Raw genomic sequence first — 18,361 nt, forward strand, 5'->3', positions numbered from 1 at the left:
GGTCAGCAGGGCTGTCCCCCTGGGGCCCCAGGGAACTGGCTACCTGTCCTTTCCGGCTCCTAGAAGCCCCTGCATCCCCTGGATCAACACCCGCCCCCCCCCCCCCCCACCGCATCCCCCGCAGAGCCGGCATCGTCTCCTCTGAGCGGGCCCCTCCCGCCTCCCGGGCGATCCAGGGTGGCCTCCCACCTCCTGGTCCCTTTGGCCAGGTGGGCGCCCTACTCACAGGCTCCGGGGGTCAGGACGAGGATGTCTCTGGGGGCTGTCATTCTGCCGGCCACGGGGCCCAACAGGCTTCTTTAGGGGAAGCCAGAGGGTCAGGGCGCCTCTGGACACGCGGCCCCCTCGGCAGTGCCGGCTGCCGCAGCCCTGGCGAGATGTTTTAAAACCCGTGCTGGGCGTACTGAAGAAAGTTTAAGTGGCCCGTTAATTTTGCGGCCTTCGGGGCCATTTCTGTCTTCACACCATCCAGCTGCCCGTGGGCCCCACTCAGCTCCGGCCTCTCCTCCCCTGGGCTCCGGCCCGCCCCCGCCCGCACGGCCGAGCCCTGAGAGGGTCTGCGCTGGGCCTCCGTGGCCCCGCTCCTGGCCTGGGCCAGAGAACTCTCGTCTGGTGCCCAGTTCCCACTCGGGGGCCCGCCCGGCGCGCTCCAGGCATCCCACCCAGGTCCACAGCCGACGCAGCCTCCCTGACGGCCCGGTACTCTCAAGACCCCAGCCCCACGTTTCGTTTTCTTCACCTAGGACGTGGCCTTGGTCGTGTGAAAGATCAAAAGGCAGGTGGATGGGAGGGTTGCCAGGCCACGCCCACGGGTGACCCTGGGACTCCGGAACGAAAGTGGTCTGACTCTGCGAGTGGTTCCCAACTGCTTCTGTCACTGGGTCACGGGCCCCGAGTTCTGACCTCGAGCGTGTGCTGCACGTCGGGGTGGACACAGCCAGGCCCTTCAGACGGATGGGCGCCCGAGGCCAGCCTGGTGCCATCAGCAGGACCCGCTGTGAACTGACCGCACAGCCGTCCGCGTGCACAGCTCCAGCCACCCCCAGCGCTTGTGTCCTCTGTCCTCCCTTGAGGGCTGGGCTGCCCCCACCTGCCAAGCACCTGTGGATGGGCAGCCTCATCTAGTCAACCTGGACGAGAAGGGACCCTGCCCGGTGCGGGGAGCGGGCGCCACCGCTGAGCTGGGACCCGCTTGGCCACATGCGGGTTTTCCCCAAGCCCTGGTCAGACTGTCTTGTGACACTTTAAACTGTCACATCCTCTTGTTCTGCTCGGAATCCAGTCTCCTGGCACGCACAGAAGGGCGCTGAGACCTGTGGTGCCCTGCAGACGGGGGCTCTGCCCACCGTCCACTGCAGGGCCACTGCATCCTGGAGTAACTTCACAGGATGCAGCGACTACACACCTGCATTTCAGACCTTAACAGAGGGAAGAGCAAAGCGAGCACTGGGCGTGCTCCGAGGAGACGGGCGCCGCCGCTCGGACGCAGCCCGGTCAGGCCTTGTGAGGTCGGCACGTTAGGCCGGCGCTCAGAGCCCAGGCACGGCTGATGCATGCCAGGCCCGGGGCTGCCCACAGCCGTTTTCATTTCATCTTTACGGGTGTCTGAAGACGTCCACAAGGAGATCAGCGACCCCGATGGAACTGCCTGGACACAGTCACTGTGAAACTTCAGTAAGCAGAACACAATAACTAATTTATTAGTATCTTCGGGGCACAGGTGAGGGCAGGAGAAGGCCGCCCCGCAGGCCGCTCCACGGGGAGCCCCGCTTCGCCCCCCGGTCGCTGTGCACACGCGGCTCCTGCCTTGCGGATGGCAGACGGGGGTCCTGTCCCTCTACGTCCACAGCTGCCCCAGCGGCCTGTGTGCAGCGGCCCGCATGGCGCCCTCAGACAGCACGCGGATTTCCCGGTGGACGTCCTCGATGCTCCTGGAGGCGTCCACTGTCTGGGCCGGGGCGTGGGGGGGGGCGGGGGTGGGGGAGAGACAGGTTAATGTTCTCAGTGGGCGGGTCAGGTTCCAGAGGGCACGGCTTCCGCTCCTCCGGGGTCCTTGACCCCCGGCCTCCCCTGGGGACAGTAAGCTGGATGGGTCCTTGGGACCGAGCCGCCCGGCCCCCCGGCTGCAGCCCCGGCCAGACGCTCACCCCCAGGGGACCCCGGTGCCACCAGCAGAGGTGGCGAGGGCAGCGCCCATTCCCGCCCCTCCACGGCTGCGCCCGGACCTGCCTGGACCCCAAGTTCTGCCGGGAGCCCAATTCGGGTCCGACTCCTCTCCCTGGTACGATGGGCTTCGTCCCGACAGCTGGCTGCCCCACCTTGCCGACCCGTGGACCTTCGGTCACCGGGGAGCCAGCCCACGACAGGAGCGACTCTCCACCGGAGGGAGGGACACGTACTGGGCCACATGAGGGTGGGCGTGCCTGGGAGCCCCCTCCTCAGCCAAGGCTCGGCCCTGGGCGCCAAGAGCCTCTAGGCAGCCTCTGGGGCAGCAAACTCTGGAAAAGCTCCAGGGTGTAGACACGCTCAGACAGCTGTAACCGCTGCACGAAGTCTAACAGGAGCGACACCGCCTCCCCACGGGCCCCCCTGCCCCGCCTGAAGGTCACCCTACCGTCCACAGCCCCAGCGGCAGAGCTCTGGCACAGAACCAACCCAGGCAGCTCACGGTGCGTGGCACCTCCCGTGTGAACCTGTACGTGGATACCCCTCGTCCTCTGGGGGCCCAAATAACCGTCTCTATCTCTTTCTCCATAAAATGGAACCAGGAACAACTCGGGACGCTGGGCCGGGAAGGCACAGGGTGAGCCCAGAGATCGATCATAATGGGCCGGGAGCGGGAAGGGCCCGGAAGTGAAGGGAACTGATCAGAAGGCCCCGGGGCTGGGGTGGGGGTCACCCAGGGGCCAGACCTGGGGCCATCTGCGCCTCCAATTGCGAGGAAAACGGGTTGCTGGTGAGTAAGCCGTACAAACATGAGTCCGTGCAAGTGTAAACATATAAACGAACTGCAAATCTATGAGCAGCGAGGTTTTTACGTGGCTTCAAAGCACCACCTCGCAGAGGGACGCGGAGCGACTTCACCGTGAACCGCTTAACCCAGAGGTCAAGGGGAGCGTCGCTGGAGCGCGACACACCGAAGGCGCGCAGCCCGTGACGGGGCAGCGACAGCCCACCAAGGACACACGACCTGATCCAATCACAAAGTCATTCTGAGGTTCAGCTACAAAGCGACTGTTGTGACCTTCAAAGAAGTCAAGGTTGAGAAAGTCACAGGCTGGAGGCCAGAGAGTGTGCCTGTGAACTACGTCCTTTGTTACAAGGGTCACTAGCGGGACCAGGGGGGTCAGGCACTAGGAGCGGATCCATGTGACTGGCCCCATTGTGACAGGGAGGGGGTGTCAGCTACTAATTTATTCTCAAATGGTCCTGGGGAAGAATTCCTTGTATCGTACTTACAACTTTTCTGTAAGTTTGTGACTGTTTTAAAAATTTGAAAAATAAGTTTTCAGATAAACAAAAGCTGAGAATGCTATGCCAGGAGACCTGCCCTACAGGAAACATTAAAGGAAGTTCTTAGAGCTGTGGGAAACGAGACAAGACGAAAACTCAGTGCAGGAAGAAGAGGAGAGCGCCGGCTGGCCTTCCCCTTTCACGTTCCCGATGCTGTTAAGTCTTGTCGTGTTCCTAGCAGGTGCTGAAATCTAGTATAAATCAAGAGGAACTCACACCATGTAGAACTAGTTAAAAAAAAACAGAGAGGGACTTCCCTGGCGGTCCAGTGCTCTCAATGCAGGGGGCAGGGGTTCGATCCCTGGTCGGGGAACTAATCCCACACACAGGCCGCATGGCACAGCCAAAAAAAAAACCCCGAGAAACAGAGGAAAGCTCTGGAATTCAGTAGCTGATAGAAGCAGCCAGCAGAGAGGTGACGGGGATTTGAGGCACCGCACTGCAGCCTCCGTCTCGGGAAAGACACGCCCTTCCTTCCACCCCCCTGAGCACACAGGAGACAAACGGAAAGGTCAAGGGCGTACTTCGCACCTGCACACAGAGGAGCCCCGGCCCTGGCCACAGACCAGCACCACCCAGGGCAGGACAGCGGGGAGGCACAGCCGGGGGCGAGGGAGAAGCACAAGGTGCCAGAGCCAAGAACCCAAACCCCGGAACCTGCCCAAGTGGCAAGGACACCGCCAGCAGTGAGAGAGCAGCGGCCGTGCCAGGCGGGCGCGTGCAGGGAGGATGGGCCGGGGCGCCGGGGCACGTGCCCTGAGGTGGGCGGGCGCCAGGCTGCGGGGACGGAGAGCAGGGAGGTGGCAGCTGTGGCGGGTGCGGGCTGCCTGGCGCCTGGAGTCAACGTGGAGGGGCTGGGAGGCCCCACGCTCGAGCCGGTTACACGGGAGCGAAAGTGCCGCTGCCTGACCCCCGCGGACTCGGCATTCTGGACACTGGCCTTGCACAGCTGACGTCCAGCAGGGGACGGGAGCCCGCTGGATGGCCGGCTCGGCACAGGGTCCCCCGCGCGGGACGGCTGCTCTGGAGCCGCTGCCCGTGCAGCCCTGCCCTGGGCCAGCATCAGGGCACCGACCCACGTCCTGCACCAACCCCAGGACCAGAAAGCGCCGCCCCCAGGAGGGCCCGGGCACCGCGCCCACCTTCCACGGCAGACTGGAGTCTCCCAGGAGCTGCTGGAAGCGCTGCAGGGCCCGCTGCTGGAAAGGGCTGCTCTCGTAGCGCTCACGGCCGAACTCGCCCCTCGCGGCGGCCTCCGGCAGCTGCAGCTGCAGGAACACGACCAGGTCCGGCTTGGGGAGGCCCACGTCCGCCTGCTTGCACCAGTCCAGAGAGAAGTTCTGGCGACGAAGAACCCAACCGTTACGGAGCCAGCCTAACGCGCTCTCACTGCTGGTTTCAAAATTCATCAAAAAGGGGGAGAGGCGAGCTGACGTTTGAGGGGAGAGTTCTTACACAGCAGCAGCTCTGTCCTTAGGTCTCCAGCGTTTTGCTTTCTCTCCCATCACCTTCCTGTGTTTTGACGTGTGAATACGTACACAGTGGACAGAACACCCCGGGGCCCAGGACGCGTCACTCAGGGCCCGGGACCGAGGGCATCGTGCGTGCGCCCCACACCCTCTGGCCAAGCAGCGGCAGCAGACAGGCCAGGGCGTCACCCCCTTCCACAGAGAGGGGAGGACCCCAATCCTGGAGACGCTCGCCAGCGCCCCGTGTGCTGTCTCCTGCACGTCCCATCTCATTCATCCTCGCCACTCTAAAAATAGTGTCCCCACTTCTAGAGGAAGAGAGAGCCACACAGCTCTGAAGATTTAGGGTTAGAACCCAGCTGTGGGCCCAGAGCCTTGTGCTGCCAGGACGCCCTGACGGGAGAAGGGGGCCCGTCGGCCCTGCCCGAGCCCGCGTGCTTTTCACAGACGGAGCCGTGTGGCCGGTGCCTCGGGGGACCGCCCTAAAGGAGGACCCAGCTCGCTCGTGCGGGAGGACTGGCGGGGCTAGAAGGCTGCCATTGTGCAGCACTTCATGAACTAACCGCAATAAAGACTGTTAGCACAAAACGCAGACAACCAGGCACGCTGGGCCTCTTGATGGGCGACTTGGGAAAATAAACAATTCAAACGTTTTAGCGGAAGGAAGAAAAGAGATGCAGGAACCTACGTATCGAGAGATTCAAGAGACGTTTCAAGAATGGACCTTAACTGGCTGGGTTCTGATTCAATCGAGCTGTAAAAACACAAGCCGGACCACCCGGCTCCTGAGAGCGCTGGGACCTCTGCACTGACTGAATGATGACATTCTGGAATGGGGTGAGACGAGGGTTCTGAAAAGCTGTTTTGGGGATGTGCACCGACACGTTTATGAAGGGACTGATGATGTGTCTGGGGGTCACAGAGACCAGAAGGTTCTGAGGCAGGTGACGGTGCTGGGTGGCTTCTTTTCTCTGCTGGTGTATGTTTGAAAATTTTTAAATAAAAAGCAGGAAAAAAGGGCAGTGTAGTCACTGCCATTATGCCTGTGAAACAGCAGCTCCCTGGAACAGGGGGTCAGGAACACAGCATGAAAGCAACCCAGACACTCTCACCGTCTTTTCTGAAAACAAGACGCTGGATGAAACAGGTCTGCCGATGGACCATCTGTGTAAATGTATCATGTGACATGTGTCGGCCAAATGAAAAACGCAGTTGTATCTGTGAAAACAACCTGTAGCTACAAAAAAGGTCTCTCTTCTCGTCAATAAAGACCAAATTAACCTGGCGAACACAGGGATCTCAAACCCCTAGAGGCAGTGACATGAAGAGACTCGTGCTGCGACTGCTCTGTGCCCACGGGGACCACACTGAGTCCACACCAGGCACAAACCACGCGCTGGGGCCGAGCTGCACTCACCTCCTTGGCGCTGGTGAAGGCGACCCCGGAAAAGGCGTACCTGTCCACGACCAGGGTGACGCCCTGGCTCAGCTTCTCCTTAATTAGCGGCCTACAAAAAAGAGAATGCCTGTGAGCCATGGTCCTGGCTTCGTGGGCCCTGAAGTCTCATGCTCAAATCACCCTGACGACACAATTCAATTCAGAAGCCAACATGATGAAGGAATCATGCACGGGCAGCAATCTGTAGCCTGACTGTCATCCCCCAAGGCTCTGACTCTTCACTCCCAGCAAAGCCCAGCACGAAAAGACAACTCCACTAAAGGGGATAGATACAACTGGCATTGGCAGCTGTCCAGAGGCAGCTCGGCTGTCCGGGAGCGGAGGGGCCGGGCCCTGCGGGGAGAGGAGGGACCGGGCCCTGCGGGGAGAGCAGGGGCCAGGCCAACAGGAGGGAAGGCTGGACGTGGCCCGCAGGTGATGAAGGATGCTCGTGCGTCCACCTGGGAGCCAGGACACCCTCCAGCAGGAGGCAGCAGGTCCCCACCACCCTCCGGCCCCGAGACCTTAGCAAGGTGGGTGCAGACAGAGGCTTGGCATCGGCCGGAAGCACTGCTTGTACTTGGGGAACAAAAGGCGTCTGCTACTGTCACAGTGAGAAGCTCACAGAACAGCACGGCAGGGGCGCCTCCAACAGTGAGACGCTATTCCCACCACAGCGTCATTCCTAAGTGCAAATTATCAACACTTAAAACTACCTCATCTTGTGAACAGAACACTGGTAGAATACGGCACGAGCACAGAAGATGCAACTGTACAGAGAACGAGAAAGGTGCCCCATAAACGCCCTCCTGACACGTTGCTAACAAAGCAAAGCACATTGAGCATACAGGTGGCTGCCTTTATATCAGACAGAAGGTGAGTCAAGACAACAGGTATCTGCTGACTTTGTTTAGAAGTTAATGGGCCTGCTTACCGACAGGGGAGGGCAGGGCTTGGATGGAAAGGGGATGGGCAGGGCAGTGACCTTTCTGTATGATTCTGACCCTTAGAACCATTTCATGTTTTACGTATTCAAAAACTGAAATCAACAAGAATGGGAAAAAAAAAAGAAAAAAACCCCTAAAATTGTATACAAAGTCAAATGAACCTACCCATATCCCAAATGAACACAGTGGAAGGGCAAAGGCGTGCTTGAGATGTTTGGACACAGCACCGTGTGCCCTCGTTCTAACGACAGAGCTGCAACCACCCGTGAGCCCCAGGCAGGCTTTACATAGGTGGGGGCGGTGATCCTAAAACCAGCCCGTGGAGGGCAGGCGGGGCAGAGGAGCCCGGGTGCTGGACGAGATGGCAGGGGTCCGACAGATGCAGGGGACGTGAACACGTGCAGACGCTGAGGAGCAGACGTCGGTCTCTGAAGTCCACCCTCCACAAAGCGGAGAGAACAGCTGGCCCCGGCTAACGCAGGAGAAGGCACGGAAAGCCGGAACACCTTGCCATGCCAAGAACACGTCCAAGGGACGAAGGAGCCAGCCTGAAGGGATTCCCACAGGCCAAGGCTGGGACAATCCGAACAGCAGAACAATGACCACTAGTGCTTATGACCCAGAGTCCGTACTGACGATGGACGGACAGATGGACAGACGGGGAAGGCAGGAAAGCTCTTCCTTACACAGAATGCCAGCTGATCAGTGTGGAGGGAATGACAGAATCAGAAAATCACAATAACGGACTCCAGCAGGATGACTAACCAACAGAAACTAGGAGGTGAGTTTCATAGAAAGGGGATATTTATGGGTTTATGAGTTCCCCTTTTGACTATTTACAACAGGAAAGAGAGTCACTTAGTGGAAGAGCCTGGCCAGCAGCCCCCTCACTCATCAGGGGAAACCCAAGTGGCCTCGCATCCTGCCACGATGCCCTCAAGAGGACCCAATGGCACTTCTGCGGTATTCCTACCAAAAATGCAAACCCAAATCTACTCGTGAGGAAACATCAGGTAAACCCAGCATTTCATAAAATAGCCCTTGATTTTTAAAGAGTGAGCAAATGGTAAAGCAAATGTGGCAAAATGTTATTAACGGGTGAAGCTTGGGGAAGGGCACCGGGAATTCTCGGTGCTACTCCCGCAGCTTTCCTGTCTGATTGAAACTATTTCAGAATAAAAAGTTTAAAAATAGGTAGAGAAGAACATTGCTAAGTTGCTATGGAAAGTAAGAGATATTGCTCATTTCCAGGAATTTAATTCCTGGATGGCCCTAGAGGATCAGTAGGTTTTGGCAAACAGCCGGGGAGGGAAGCGGAGGCTGTTACCGGAATCGGTGCCAGGGAAACCGCACAGCAGCTGGGAGGGGAGATGACTTCCACGACCAGCAACTGACCTAGTAAAGACGCAGCACAGCAAAAGAGCAGAAAACCGGGGGCTGAGGAAGTAACCAGAGTTCCCTCAGAAAGTGCTCCAAGCACCAGGGTGGACTCAAAACAGCCCAGGTTAACTGAGCACCCACTCCCAGGCCCGCCCTGCACACCAGACCTGAGCGGTACTCGGGGCCACAGCGCTGCCCGGCATCCGACCTGTCAGCCAACGACTTTCAAGTGTCAGCAAACCTGATCTGATGGCAGTGGCTGGAATAATCAGAAGGGGGAGCTGTGGCAGAACAAATGGCCCAGAGACTTGCAGGCCTGTGTCCTGGAAGCAGACAGCAGTTAGGGAATGGAGTCAGAACCGTTTTTCATTTTCAGTTGCTCTGACATTACTTTTCTACAAATCCACAAAAAGCGAAAAGCACAACATTTACGTCAATAAACTCCAGATGTGTTAAAGACTGTAAATCTGCCCTCATTTTCATCTAATACACGGAGGGGGAGGCCTTTCCAGACTAGACTACCAGCTAAGCCAAAGCCAGAGGAGAGTAGTGCCAGCTTGCCTGTGAGAGGGAACAAGGCACAACCACCTGAACGTCCGTCCACTGGCATCACTTAATCCAAGGTGGAGCAGCCTTTCCGGAGAGCAGGCCGCCGGGACGGGAGAGAAGAGGAAGAGTGGAGATCGTGAGGCGGACTTAGGAAGCCAGCCGTGAGGGAATCTGTACGGTAGGATCCCATTCGTTCACGTTAAAACAAAACACCTCCGATGACATATGTTACCTACATACGTGTGTAAATGGAAACAGAAGCACCTGAGAGTGTACCCCACAGGCACTTCGTCAACAGTTGTGCTGGGTGAAGAGGGAATCCACCAAGATGATGTAAATCAAAAAGAGGGCGTGAGAGGGCACACCCCAACACAAACTCAACTTCACTTAATGATGTGTCAACACTGGTTCATCAAAGACATAAATAAGAGTAGCTCTGGGCGAGGAGGAAGGGACAGGGGTATGGGGGACTCTTTTCTGTGTATCTAAAACTACCTACAGTCTATTAATTACAAAAAGCCAGGGGCGGGGGGGGTGGGGGGAAAGCATTAACTAGTGCTCTTTGGGATCTGTGCATAAAAGAACCTTGTAAAGGTACAGTCTCCAGCATGACTCTCAACCACTCAGAAGCAAGAGCCGCACTCAGAGTCCCAGGGGGAGGCACAGAAGCGGGGTGGGGGGGGGGGTGGGCGGCAGAAGGACAAGGTTGTTTACACGTGTTCCCAGCGGTTCGCAGAGAAGAGCAGGTGCACCGAGTGGTCCTCCACCTCGCTCTTCTTTTCCAGGTAGGAACTCAGAAGCTTGCCAATTTCAGTTGATCTTTCTAAAAAAGAGAGCAACACACAAGAGTGACGTCAGGCTCTCCATCCACATTAACAGTTTGTGCCAGATTTCCAGGCCCTGACCCAAGTCTAACTTTGAGTTTTATTTTACAACTTTAGACAGGTTCACCTTTTCCTGAGAAAGGGCAGCAGTGTGCAGACACTCTGGGATGAAAAACGCTTCAGGAAGAAGGAACTCAGGTAGGAAGCAGCAACTGCAAAGGCACTGCCAACCCAGGGGGACCGGCACCAGGAGCCACCTCGATACCAAAAGAAGGGTATTCAACTCCCAGAGTCGGCCCTCCATATCTGAGGTTCTGCATTCTTGCATTCCACCAACCCAGGACTGCGTGGTACTGTAGGTGTTTATTGAAAAAAATATGCATGTAAGTGGACCACTGCAGTTCAAACCCATGTTGTTCAAGGATCAACTGTGTAAGATTTGTAGTCTGGCTGGCTTAAAGATTAAAATGATAAATATTCAAAAAAAGCACTTTCGGACTTCCCGGTGGTTGAGACTCGCAGGGGGCACGGGTTCAATCCCTGGTCAGTGAAGTTCCACATGCCACAGTGTGGCCAAAAAAAAAAAAAAAAAAAAAATTTAAAAAAGCATCCCCCCATCCCCCTACCCCTGGTTTGTAAACCTTGAACTTCTCTTGATTAAGTATTGATATTTTTACAGCATTTTCAAGATCAATGTTCTACCTTAAAAAATTAAAAATATGACACAAAACCCTTCACAGGGTAAACAACCATGCAAGGGCGGGGGGCGGGAAACCCAAGACAAAACGGAGACTTGGATTACAAAGCAGCACCAGGAAACTTTCAGGGGTCACAGATACACTCATTCTCTTGGTTGTGAAGACGCTTTCCTGGGTGTACATGCGTCAAGACTCACTAAACACGTGACTTTATGCACATCAGCCGCGGGGCAGCTGCGCAAAAACAGAACCACAGACTAGTCCCACTGAGGCTCGGGGACCACAGGGGGGCCCAGTCCCCGCGCTCCGACCCGCGGACAAACGAGGGCGAGTCCAGCGCAGGAGGCCTTCGCTTCTCGTCCTCAGGAGCCGGCGAGGCCTCCGTAGCCCCCGGATCCCCTCCCCGGCCCCCGACATCCCGGAACCCCGCGCCCGCCGCGCCCACCCGGGAAGCGCAGCAGCTCGGCGCAGTGGCCCGCGGCGCACAGCGCGTCTACCAGCTTGCGGCTCTGCGTGCTCTTCCCCGCGCGGTCCACACCCTCCAGCACGATGAGAGCGCCGCGCCTGCCCGCCATCGCCGCGCTTCCCGCCTCCGCCCCCAGCGCAGCCGGGCCGCCCGGACCTCTCATTGGCTGCAATGGGCCGGCGCCCACGGCGCGCGCCGGGATTGGCTCAGATGGGCCGGATTGGCTGGGACTAGTCCGGCGGAAGCGGCGCGACTGGCCCGACGGGGCCTCGGTCGCACCGCCTCTTGCGGGCCGGAAGCCGGGCGCGCCTTTTGCCGCGCGGGCCGCTGTCATGGGCGCGGGCGCCCGTCCCTGCTCCTAAAGTTCGGGGCTGCGGCCTCGGGGCCCACCCGCCGCCGACTCCCCGACGGCGGGGACCTTGAGGGCGGGCGCCCCGGCACCGGGAAGCGCCCAGTCAGGTTGGCCGCTGTCGTCTTAGGGGCGGTTCCAGGTGAGACCGCGTCCGCCGCCTTCTCGTCGAGGGGTCCCGCCCTCTGGGCCTCATGGCCCCGGAGGCCTGTCCCCAAGTACTGTCACGGTGGGGTCAGACCTCAACCTAGGGGGTTGGGGCGGACACCAGCGTTCGGCCCGTGCCAAGCTGGGAGCCGCGTTTCCCAGAACTGCCTCCGGAACGTTCGAGTTTGCCGAGGAGAAATCCGGAGGCAGCCGGCAGCGTGGCTGTGAACTTCAGGGCTGCTCTCCAGGGACCCTTCGTGAAGCACCTGCTTCCCTGCTGCAGACGAGAGACGGGCGAGGGCTCTCCAGGGCTGGGGACGGCAGCGGACCCCCGCGAGCTCCAGACCGTCCACCTCGGTGCTTGGGCTGAGGTTGTGGCAACAGTTTCCCTGACTTTCCTCCCCCACCTCATTCGGTGCAAGCCCCTGATTTCCCGTGACCCCAGACACCTATGGTCGCTTGACGTTTTCCTGATGGACCGTTGCTTGATTTGGTTGTGGGTTCCAGAAGGGTGGTAGATTCTATCATTCCCAATTATTGGCTTTCTTCCTTGATGTTGAGCTTGGCCCTGTGACTTCCAAGGCATCTGTAAAGTAACCAGAGCTGACTTTCAGGAAGAAACTTTAAAAGCTGTTGTGCGGGTCACCCCTCCCCTTCCTGCCGCCAGTGTGAGAACAGCAGGTGCACGATTAGGGCTGCTTTTTCACCCTGGACCTTGGAATGAACAAACAGCCACAGCCAAGCTACAGCCACTGCAGCTGACAGGTGGCACCAGCAAGAAATAAACAGTTGTGATGCCGGGTCCACCGAGACTTTGGGGTCCTTTGTTACTGCGGTACAACCTAGTGAAAGGTCATTGATACAAACACTAGTACTTAACATTGCCTTTGAATAATCAGTCTTGTTCTGAAATTTTCATCTCCTTGCCTTCAAAAGGATGAAGGGATTAGGGATTACAGTACACAAGAGAACCCTCCTGGGGTTGGGCAAGTCCCAGGACAGCCTTGTACCACATCTGTAGGATGAACTTACCAGGCAGACAGGCAGGAACACGTGCAATACCTCAGCTTGTGACCACATAGCCTCCCTGGTCACCCATGGAAATGCGGGGAGCCTGGCTGCTGGGTCCTTGTATGCGGGGGATGCCCTTTTGATGGCAGAAATTGCTAAACTGGCACAAGTACAGTGAAATTTCTTATTAAGATACAGGAAGCAATTTTGCTTCCACCTCTTCCAACATGCCTTTGACTGCAGGTACCAGAATGCCAGCCTAACGGGCTTAAATCACCAGGATATCTAATCATCTCACATAACACAAAGTCCAGAGTTAGGCAGCCAAGAACTGTTTCTGCTACTCAGTGATGTCAGATGTTGGGTCAACAACTTACCAGTTCTCTTAGCTTGTCCCTCGTGGTCACGGGGTGACTGCAGCACCTCCATGCATGCAGTCGTGACCTCACATCCCTGACGCAGGTACAGGAGAGTCCTTGCATCTGTACATCCGTCTCTGTGCTTGCTATGCTGAGAACCGTCTCTGCACAGTCTGCCCTGAGCAGTGCGAGTCTCCACTGCCACGGAGGCCTGGTAGCGGGCACAAGGGCATCTGCTTCATGGAGGCAATGCCAGCTAGGGCGCTGGGCCTGAGTGTGCTTGGGGCCGGTGAAGGGCCAGAAGCTGGCCGGAATTGCTGAAGCTGGCTGATGGGCATGTGGAGTTTGTTAGGTCCTCTCTGCTTTTGTGAGTTTGAGACTTGCCATTAAAAAAGAGGCCCCATAGCTCTCTTACTGTCCTACTGCAACTTCCATCACAGGAATTGGTCAGACTTTGCTACTACCCATCAAAGACTCTCTCCCTGTCTTAGCCGGGTTGCAAGAGCAAAATGCCACAGGCTGAGTGGCTTAAACAGCAGAACATCTTCCTCACGGTTTTGGAGGCTGGAGGGCCAAGTTCAAGGTGCCAGGAGGGTTGATGTTCTCCCTCTGGGTTGCAGGTGGCCACCTTCTCACTGTGTCCTCACATGGCCTTCACACTGTACAGCTGTGGACAGAGAGAGAGAGGTCTGGTTTCTCTTCCTCTTAATGATCTCTCAAATACAGTCACATTGTTGGTTTAGGGATTCAGCCTATGACTTTTGGGGGGGGGATATTCAGTCCATAGCACTCATCTACTTCCAGAAGAATAAGATTGTGCTGGGCACATCACTGCCCTGTTAGATGCCATCGCTCAGCCCTCCCTGCAGGTAGATGGGGCCAGGTGGCTACGTTACTGCCAATGAGATGTGAGCAGCAGTGGTGTGTGCTCCTTCAGACAGTGGACGGAGCACTTTCCCTCTCCCCCAACCCCCCCCACCACCTTCTTGCAATCCAGCCTTGACCATGAAGACAATGGCAAGGCCCTTTGGGGGCAGACGCCACGCTGGAAGGAATCTGGGTCCCTGAGTAACCCCACGGAGCATGGCTGCCTGGCCCCTGGACTGTTACATAAGAAATAAAATTCCTTCTGTGCTAGTGGGTTTTGGTTGGGTTTCTTTGTTAGAGTAGCTTAGCCTTCCCCCAAAGCACTGGCTCTTGACTGGGGGACATTTTGACTGTCACAGCTTGGGGGGGGGGCGTCTAAAAGCATCTAGTGGGGGAGGCCAGGGATGTTGCCGGCCATCCAAGCACAGGAGAGGCGCCCCCCACCCCAGGAAAGACTTACTGGTCCCAAACTGTCAATAGTCCCAAGGTTGAAATTTGTTATCAAAGATTTATCTAAAGTATTGCAACACACTGAAAGAAAAAGCATGGATGAAAAATAGTCTCTGCCGCATCAGTAAACAAAGGATGTTGCAGCCATCAAGCCGGCAGCTACTGCAGACACCCTTGACGGTGCACCCTGAGGGGATTCAGGAGGGAGAAAAGCCGGATCCTGGCCCTAGATAGTTAAGGTGCACATCAGAGGAATGATTTCAGTGAGCCCAGACTCTTGAATTTTCCCATACATAGAAAAGTGTTAAATCCATTAACTTGAGGTGTCTGGTTTCCTTTAATTAACAGTACTCTTTTGATGTTCCGACTGCGCGGTTTTTGTTGCAAAAACTCTCATATATCCTGGCTCCTCTCTTACCTCCTCAGAGCAGTCTCTCAGAAAGTCTGACAAATAAAGCTGAATTCTCAACTTTTAGGTTGTGCGTTTTTTTTCAGTCGACAATAGTTAGGGAATCATCTCTCATTTTTGCAGTTTCTAAAACGGTCTTTGTAAGAGAATTCATCACTATCTGGGAGGAGTTATTTTCATTATATGATACAGGAAGACCACTACCCTTCATAATAAAGAATTTTTTTTTAGATGAAAGGCATGAAGACCAATTTCCCCATCGATAACAGTAAAGGACATAAAATGATAGAAGAACTACAAACAGCCAACAAATGTGTGAAAATCTGTTTAGCCTCACTTGAAATCAAAGAAACACAAAACACTCAGGTTTTTTTTTTTTTTTTTCCCTATCATGTTAAGCAAAGATAATAAAGCCTGGTGAAATCTAGGGTTAACAAAAGTAGAAACATACTCAAAGGAGTGTCAGTATAACCTTCCCCTCGGGCAATGCATTTAGAAATATCAGCACTTAGAACACACCCTTTGAGCCAGCAATACAATTTCTAAGAATCTATCTTGAAGAACTAATAAGACGGGACTTTCCTGGTGGTGCAGTGGTTAAGACTGCACGCTCCCAATGCAGGGGGCCCGGGTTCAATCCCTGGTCAGGAAACTAGATCCCACACGCTGCAACAAAGAACCTGCATGCCGCAACTAAGAACCGGCACAGCCAAATAAATAAATAAATATTAAAAAAAAAAAAAGAACTAATAAGACAATGTGGTAGATTAAGATGGCCACAACTGCGCTACTCCTCCCATTGAGAGGTGGGGGTCCACTTTCCCTTCCCCTCGAGTCTGGGTTGGCCCCAGACTCAACCAATAGAATGTGGTGAGGTGATGTCCTGGGATGACCAAGGTGAGGTCACAAGAGTCTGGCAGCTTCCACCAGGGCCTCCTGGAAATCTCCAGAAGCCCTGAGCAGCCACATAAGAAGCACAACTGGGCTGGAGAGGCAACGTGTAGGTGCTCTGGTCCCTGGTGCCAGTTGAATGCAGCCTTCCAGCCACACCAGCGATCTCTACCGCATCACACAGAACAGACGAATCATCTAACTGAGCCTTGCTGGAGTGCCTGACCTACAAAAATTGTCAGCTCTAATAAAATGCTTCTTTTAAACCACGAAGTTTTCAGGTATTTTATTATGCAGCAGTAGATAACTGGAACAGATACATACAGGTGTATGAACAAATGTTCTCAAGAGCACTATTTATGGTAATGAAAGATTGGGAACAATCAAAATATTGTTCATCTATTAGGAGTCTGCTAAAGTATGGTACACTAACACTGTGAAATATATCTAATAAACAGAATGACATAAAATTGAGTAAAACATGGCCAGAATTTATGAAGAGTATTAAGTTAAAAATGTAAATGGTAGAAAAGTGGATAGTGTGACACCAATTAAGAAAACCAACAGCTCAATTTAAAAACTGGGCAAAAGATCTGAACAGACACCTCACCAGAGATGTACAGGCAGCAAATATGCATGTGAAAAGGTGCCCAACATCATTTGTCATTAGGGAATTGGAAATAAAATGAGATACCTCTACACATCTATTAGCATGGCCAAAATCCAAAACACTGACAACACGAAATGCTGGCAAGGATGTGGAGCAACAGGAACTCTCATTCATTGCTGGTGGAAGTGCAAAATAGTACAGCTCATTCTGGAAGACAGTTTAGTGGGTTTTTTTTTTTAATTAATTAATTTTTATTTTTGGCTGCATTGGGTCTTTGTTGCTATGCTCGGGCTTTTCTCTAGTTGTGGCGAGCGGGGGCTACTCTTCGTTGTGGTGCACAGATTTCTCATTGCGGTGGCTTCTCTTGTTGCGGATCATGGGCTCTAGGCGAGCAGGCTTCAGTAGTTGTGGCTCGCGGGCCCTAGAGCGCAGGCTCAGTAGTGGCACAGGGGCTTAGATGCTCCGCAGCATGTGGGATCTTCCTGGACCAGGGCTCGAACCCGTGTCCCCTGCATTGGCAGGCGTATTCTTAACCACTGCGCCACCAGGGAAGTCCCAGTTTGGCGGTTTTTTACAAAACTAAACATAATCTTACAGTGTGACCCAGCAATTACAGTTCTTGGTATTTACCCAAAGGAGTTTAAAAAAAATGTCCACATGAAAACCAAAACATGAATGATAATAGCAGCTTTATTCATAATTGACAAAACTTGGATGCAACCAACATGTCTTCAGTAGGTTAATGGAGGGACTTCCCTGGTGGTCCAGTGGTTAAGACTCTGCTTCCACTGCAGGGGGCGCGGGTTCAATTCCTGGTTGGGGACCTAAGATCCTGTGTGCTGTGCGGCATGGCCAAAAACAGGTAACTAAATAATAGGTGAATGGATAAATTGTGGAACATATAGACAATGAAATATTCTTTAGCATTAAGAAGAAATGAGCCATCCAGCCACGAAAAGGAATGGAGAAAACTTAAAATGCCTATTACTAAGTGAAAGAAGCCAATCTGAAAGGGCTATATACTGTATGATTTCAACTATATGACATTCTGGAAAATGCAGAACTAGAGACAGTGAAAAGATCAGTATTTGCCAGGGGTTCGGGGACAGGGAGAGCGATGAATAGGAGAAGCAGACGAGTTTTAGGGCAGTGCAAATACTCTGTATGATACTGTAATGGTGGATACTTAACATAATTGTACAACACAATAATTCGTAATGTAAACCATGGACTTTAGTGAATAATAATGTATCAGTATTGCTTCATCAATTTTAATAAATGTACCCCACCCATGGAAAATGTTTATAATAAATGAAACCGTGTGTAGGTGTGGAGGGGGTGTATAAGAACTCTATTATTTCCTTCTCGATTTTTCTGAAAACCAAAAACTGCTCTAAAGATAAAGTCTATTAATAAAAACACTTATCTACTTAAAACAATAAAAAGGTGGGTAGAGTGCAATTATGTACGAGAGCGCGCGTGTGTGCATTTTCACATCAAGCATTAAATGGGGCCAGAAAGGTTGCACCGAAACTGCTATCATTTAGATTGAAAGGTGAGCAAGATAATCACAGTCCTGTAACTTCGGGAGGTTGGGAAACTGTAAATTCCTGTACAGTTTGAATTTCTACAATGAAGATAAAATTGCCAAAACAATGAACGTGTTTCCACTCTTAAATATCTGCCTGGGGTTTAGTGAAGAGTTCACGGAGGAGGGTGTACCTTTAAGCGTGCATTTTCAGTGATGAACGACTGCCCCCGGCCGACCCCCGGAATCGCAGGGGTCTGGGTCCGCGGGGCCCCGGAGGCCGCTCCTCCTGGGGTCGCGACGCGCTCGAGCTCCCCGCTGCCCGACACCTGCTCCACCCGCCCCGCCGGGACCGCCCAGCTCCCGCGCGACACCTCGCGCGGCCCCGACCGGAAGCCGTGGGGCGGGTTCAAACGGCGCCCCGCCCCGGCAGGCGACCAATCAGCGCGCGGGGCT

The 18,361-nt window shown here is 54.6% G+C and overlaps 1 protein-coding gene across 10 annotated transcripts; it reads right to left on the bottom strand.

Annotated features, from left to right (window-relative positions):
* Positions 1–1,675: 1,675 nt before the first annotated feature.
* DTYMK (deoxythymidylate kinase) lies at positions 1,676–18,260 on the bottom strand. Of its 10 annotated transcripts, none has more exons than XM_082466509.1 (8): positions 18,100–18,260; positions 13,169–13,817; positions 11,441–12,366; positions 10,011–10,119; positions 9,309–9,467; positions 6,400–6,490; positions 4,656–4,853; positions 1,676–1,944 (listed from the first exon to the last, which is right to left on the bottom strand). In XM_082466509.1, exons 3-8 carry the CDS (start codon positions 11,616–11,618, stop codon positions 1,693–1,695), a joined length of 987 nt encoding a protein of 328 aa, XP_082322635.1. In that variant the 5' UTR covers positions 11,619–12,366; positions 13,169–13,817; positions 18,100–18,260; the 3' UTR covers positions 1,676–1,692. The 10 variants fall into 10 exon arrangements, with proteins under 10 accessions (XP_082322635.1, XP_082322643.1, XP_082322644.1 ...); XM_082466517.1 differs by lacking the exons at positions 11,441–12,366; positions 13,169–13,817; positions 18,100–18,260 and adding exons at positions 8,989–9,070; positions 10,248–10,377; positions 11,316–11,426; XM_082466518.1 differs by lacking the exons at positions 11,441–12,366; positions 13,169–13,817; positions 18,100–18,260 and adding exons at positions 8,989–9,070; positions 10,248–10,377; positions 11,264–11,399 and having other exon boundaries at positions 9,336–9,467.
* Positions 18,261–18,361: the final 101 nt, after the last annotated feature.

This window comes from Balaenoptera physalus, assembly GCF_965194825.1.
Source record: "Balaenoptera physalus genome assembly, chromosome: 6".
Taxonomy (NCBI): Eukaryota; Metazoa; Chordata; class Mammalia; order Artiodactyla; family Balaenopteridae; genus Balaenoptera; species Balaenoptera physalus.

Coding starts and splice junctions, on each gene's coding strand:
- DTYMK (XM_082466509.1), bottom strand. CDS start 11,618: ATGACAGCGGCCCGCGCGGCAAAAGGCGCGCCCGGCTTCCGGCCCGCA. Junction 10,120..11,440: donor CCCATTGCAGCCAATGAGAG/GTCCGGGCGGCC, acceptor TCTCTTTTTTAG/AAAGATCAACTGAAATTGGC. Junction 6,491..9,308: donor TGCCTTGTTCCCTCTCACAG/GCAAGCTGGCAC, acceptor TCTTTTTTGTAG/GCCGCTAATTAAGGAGAAGC.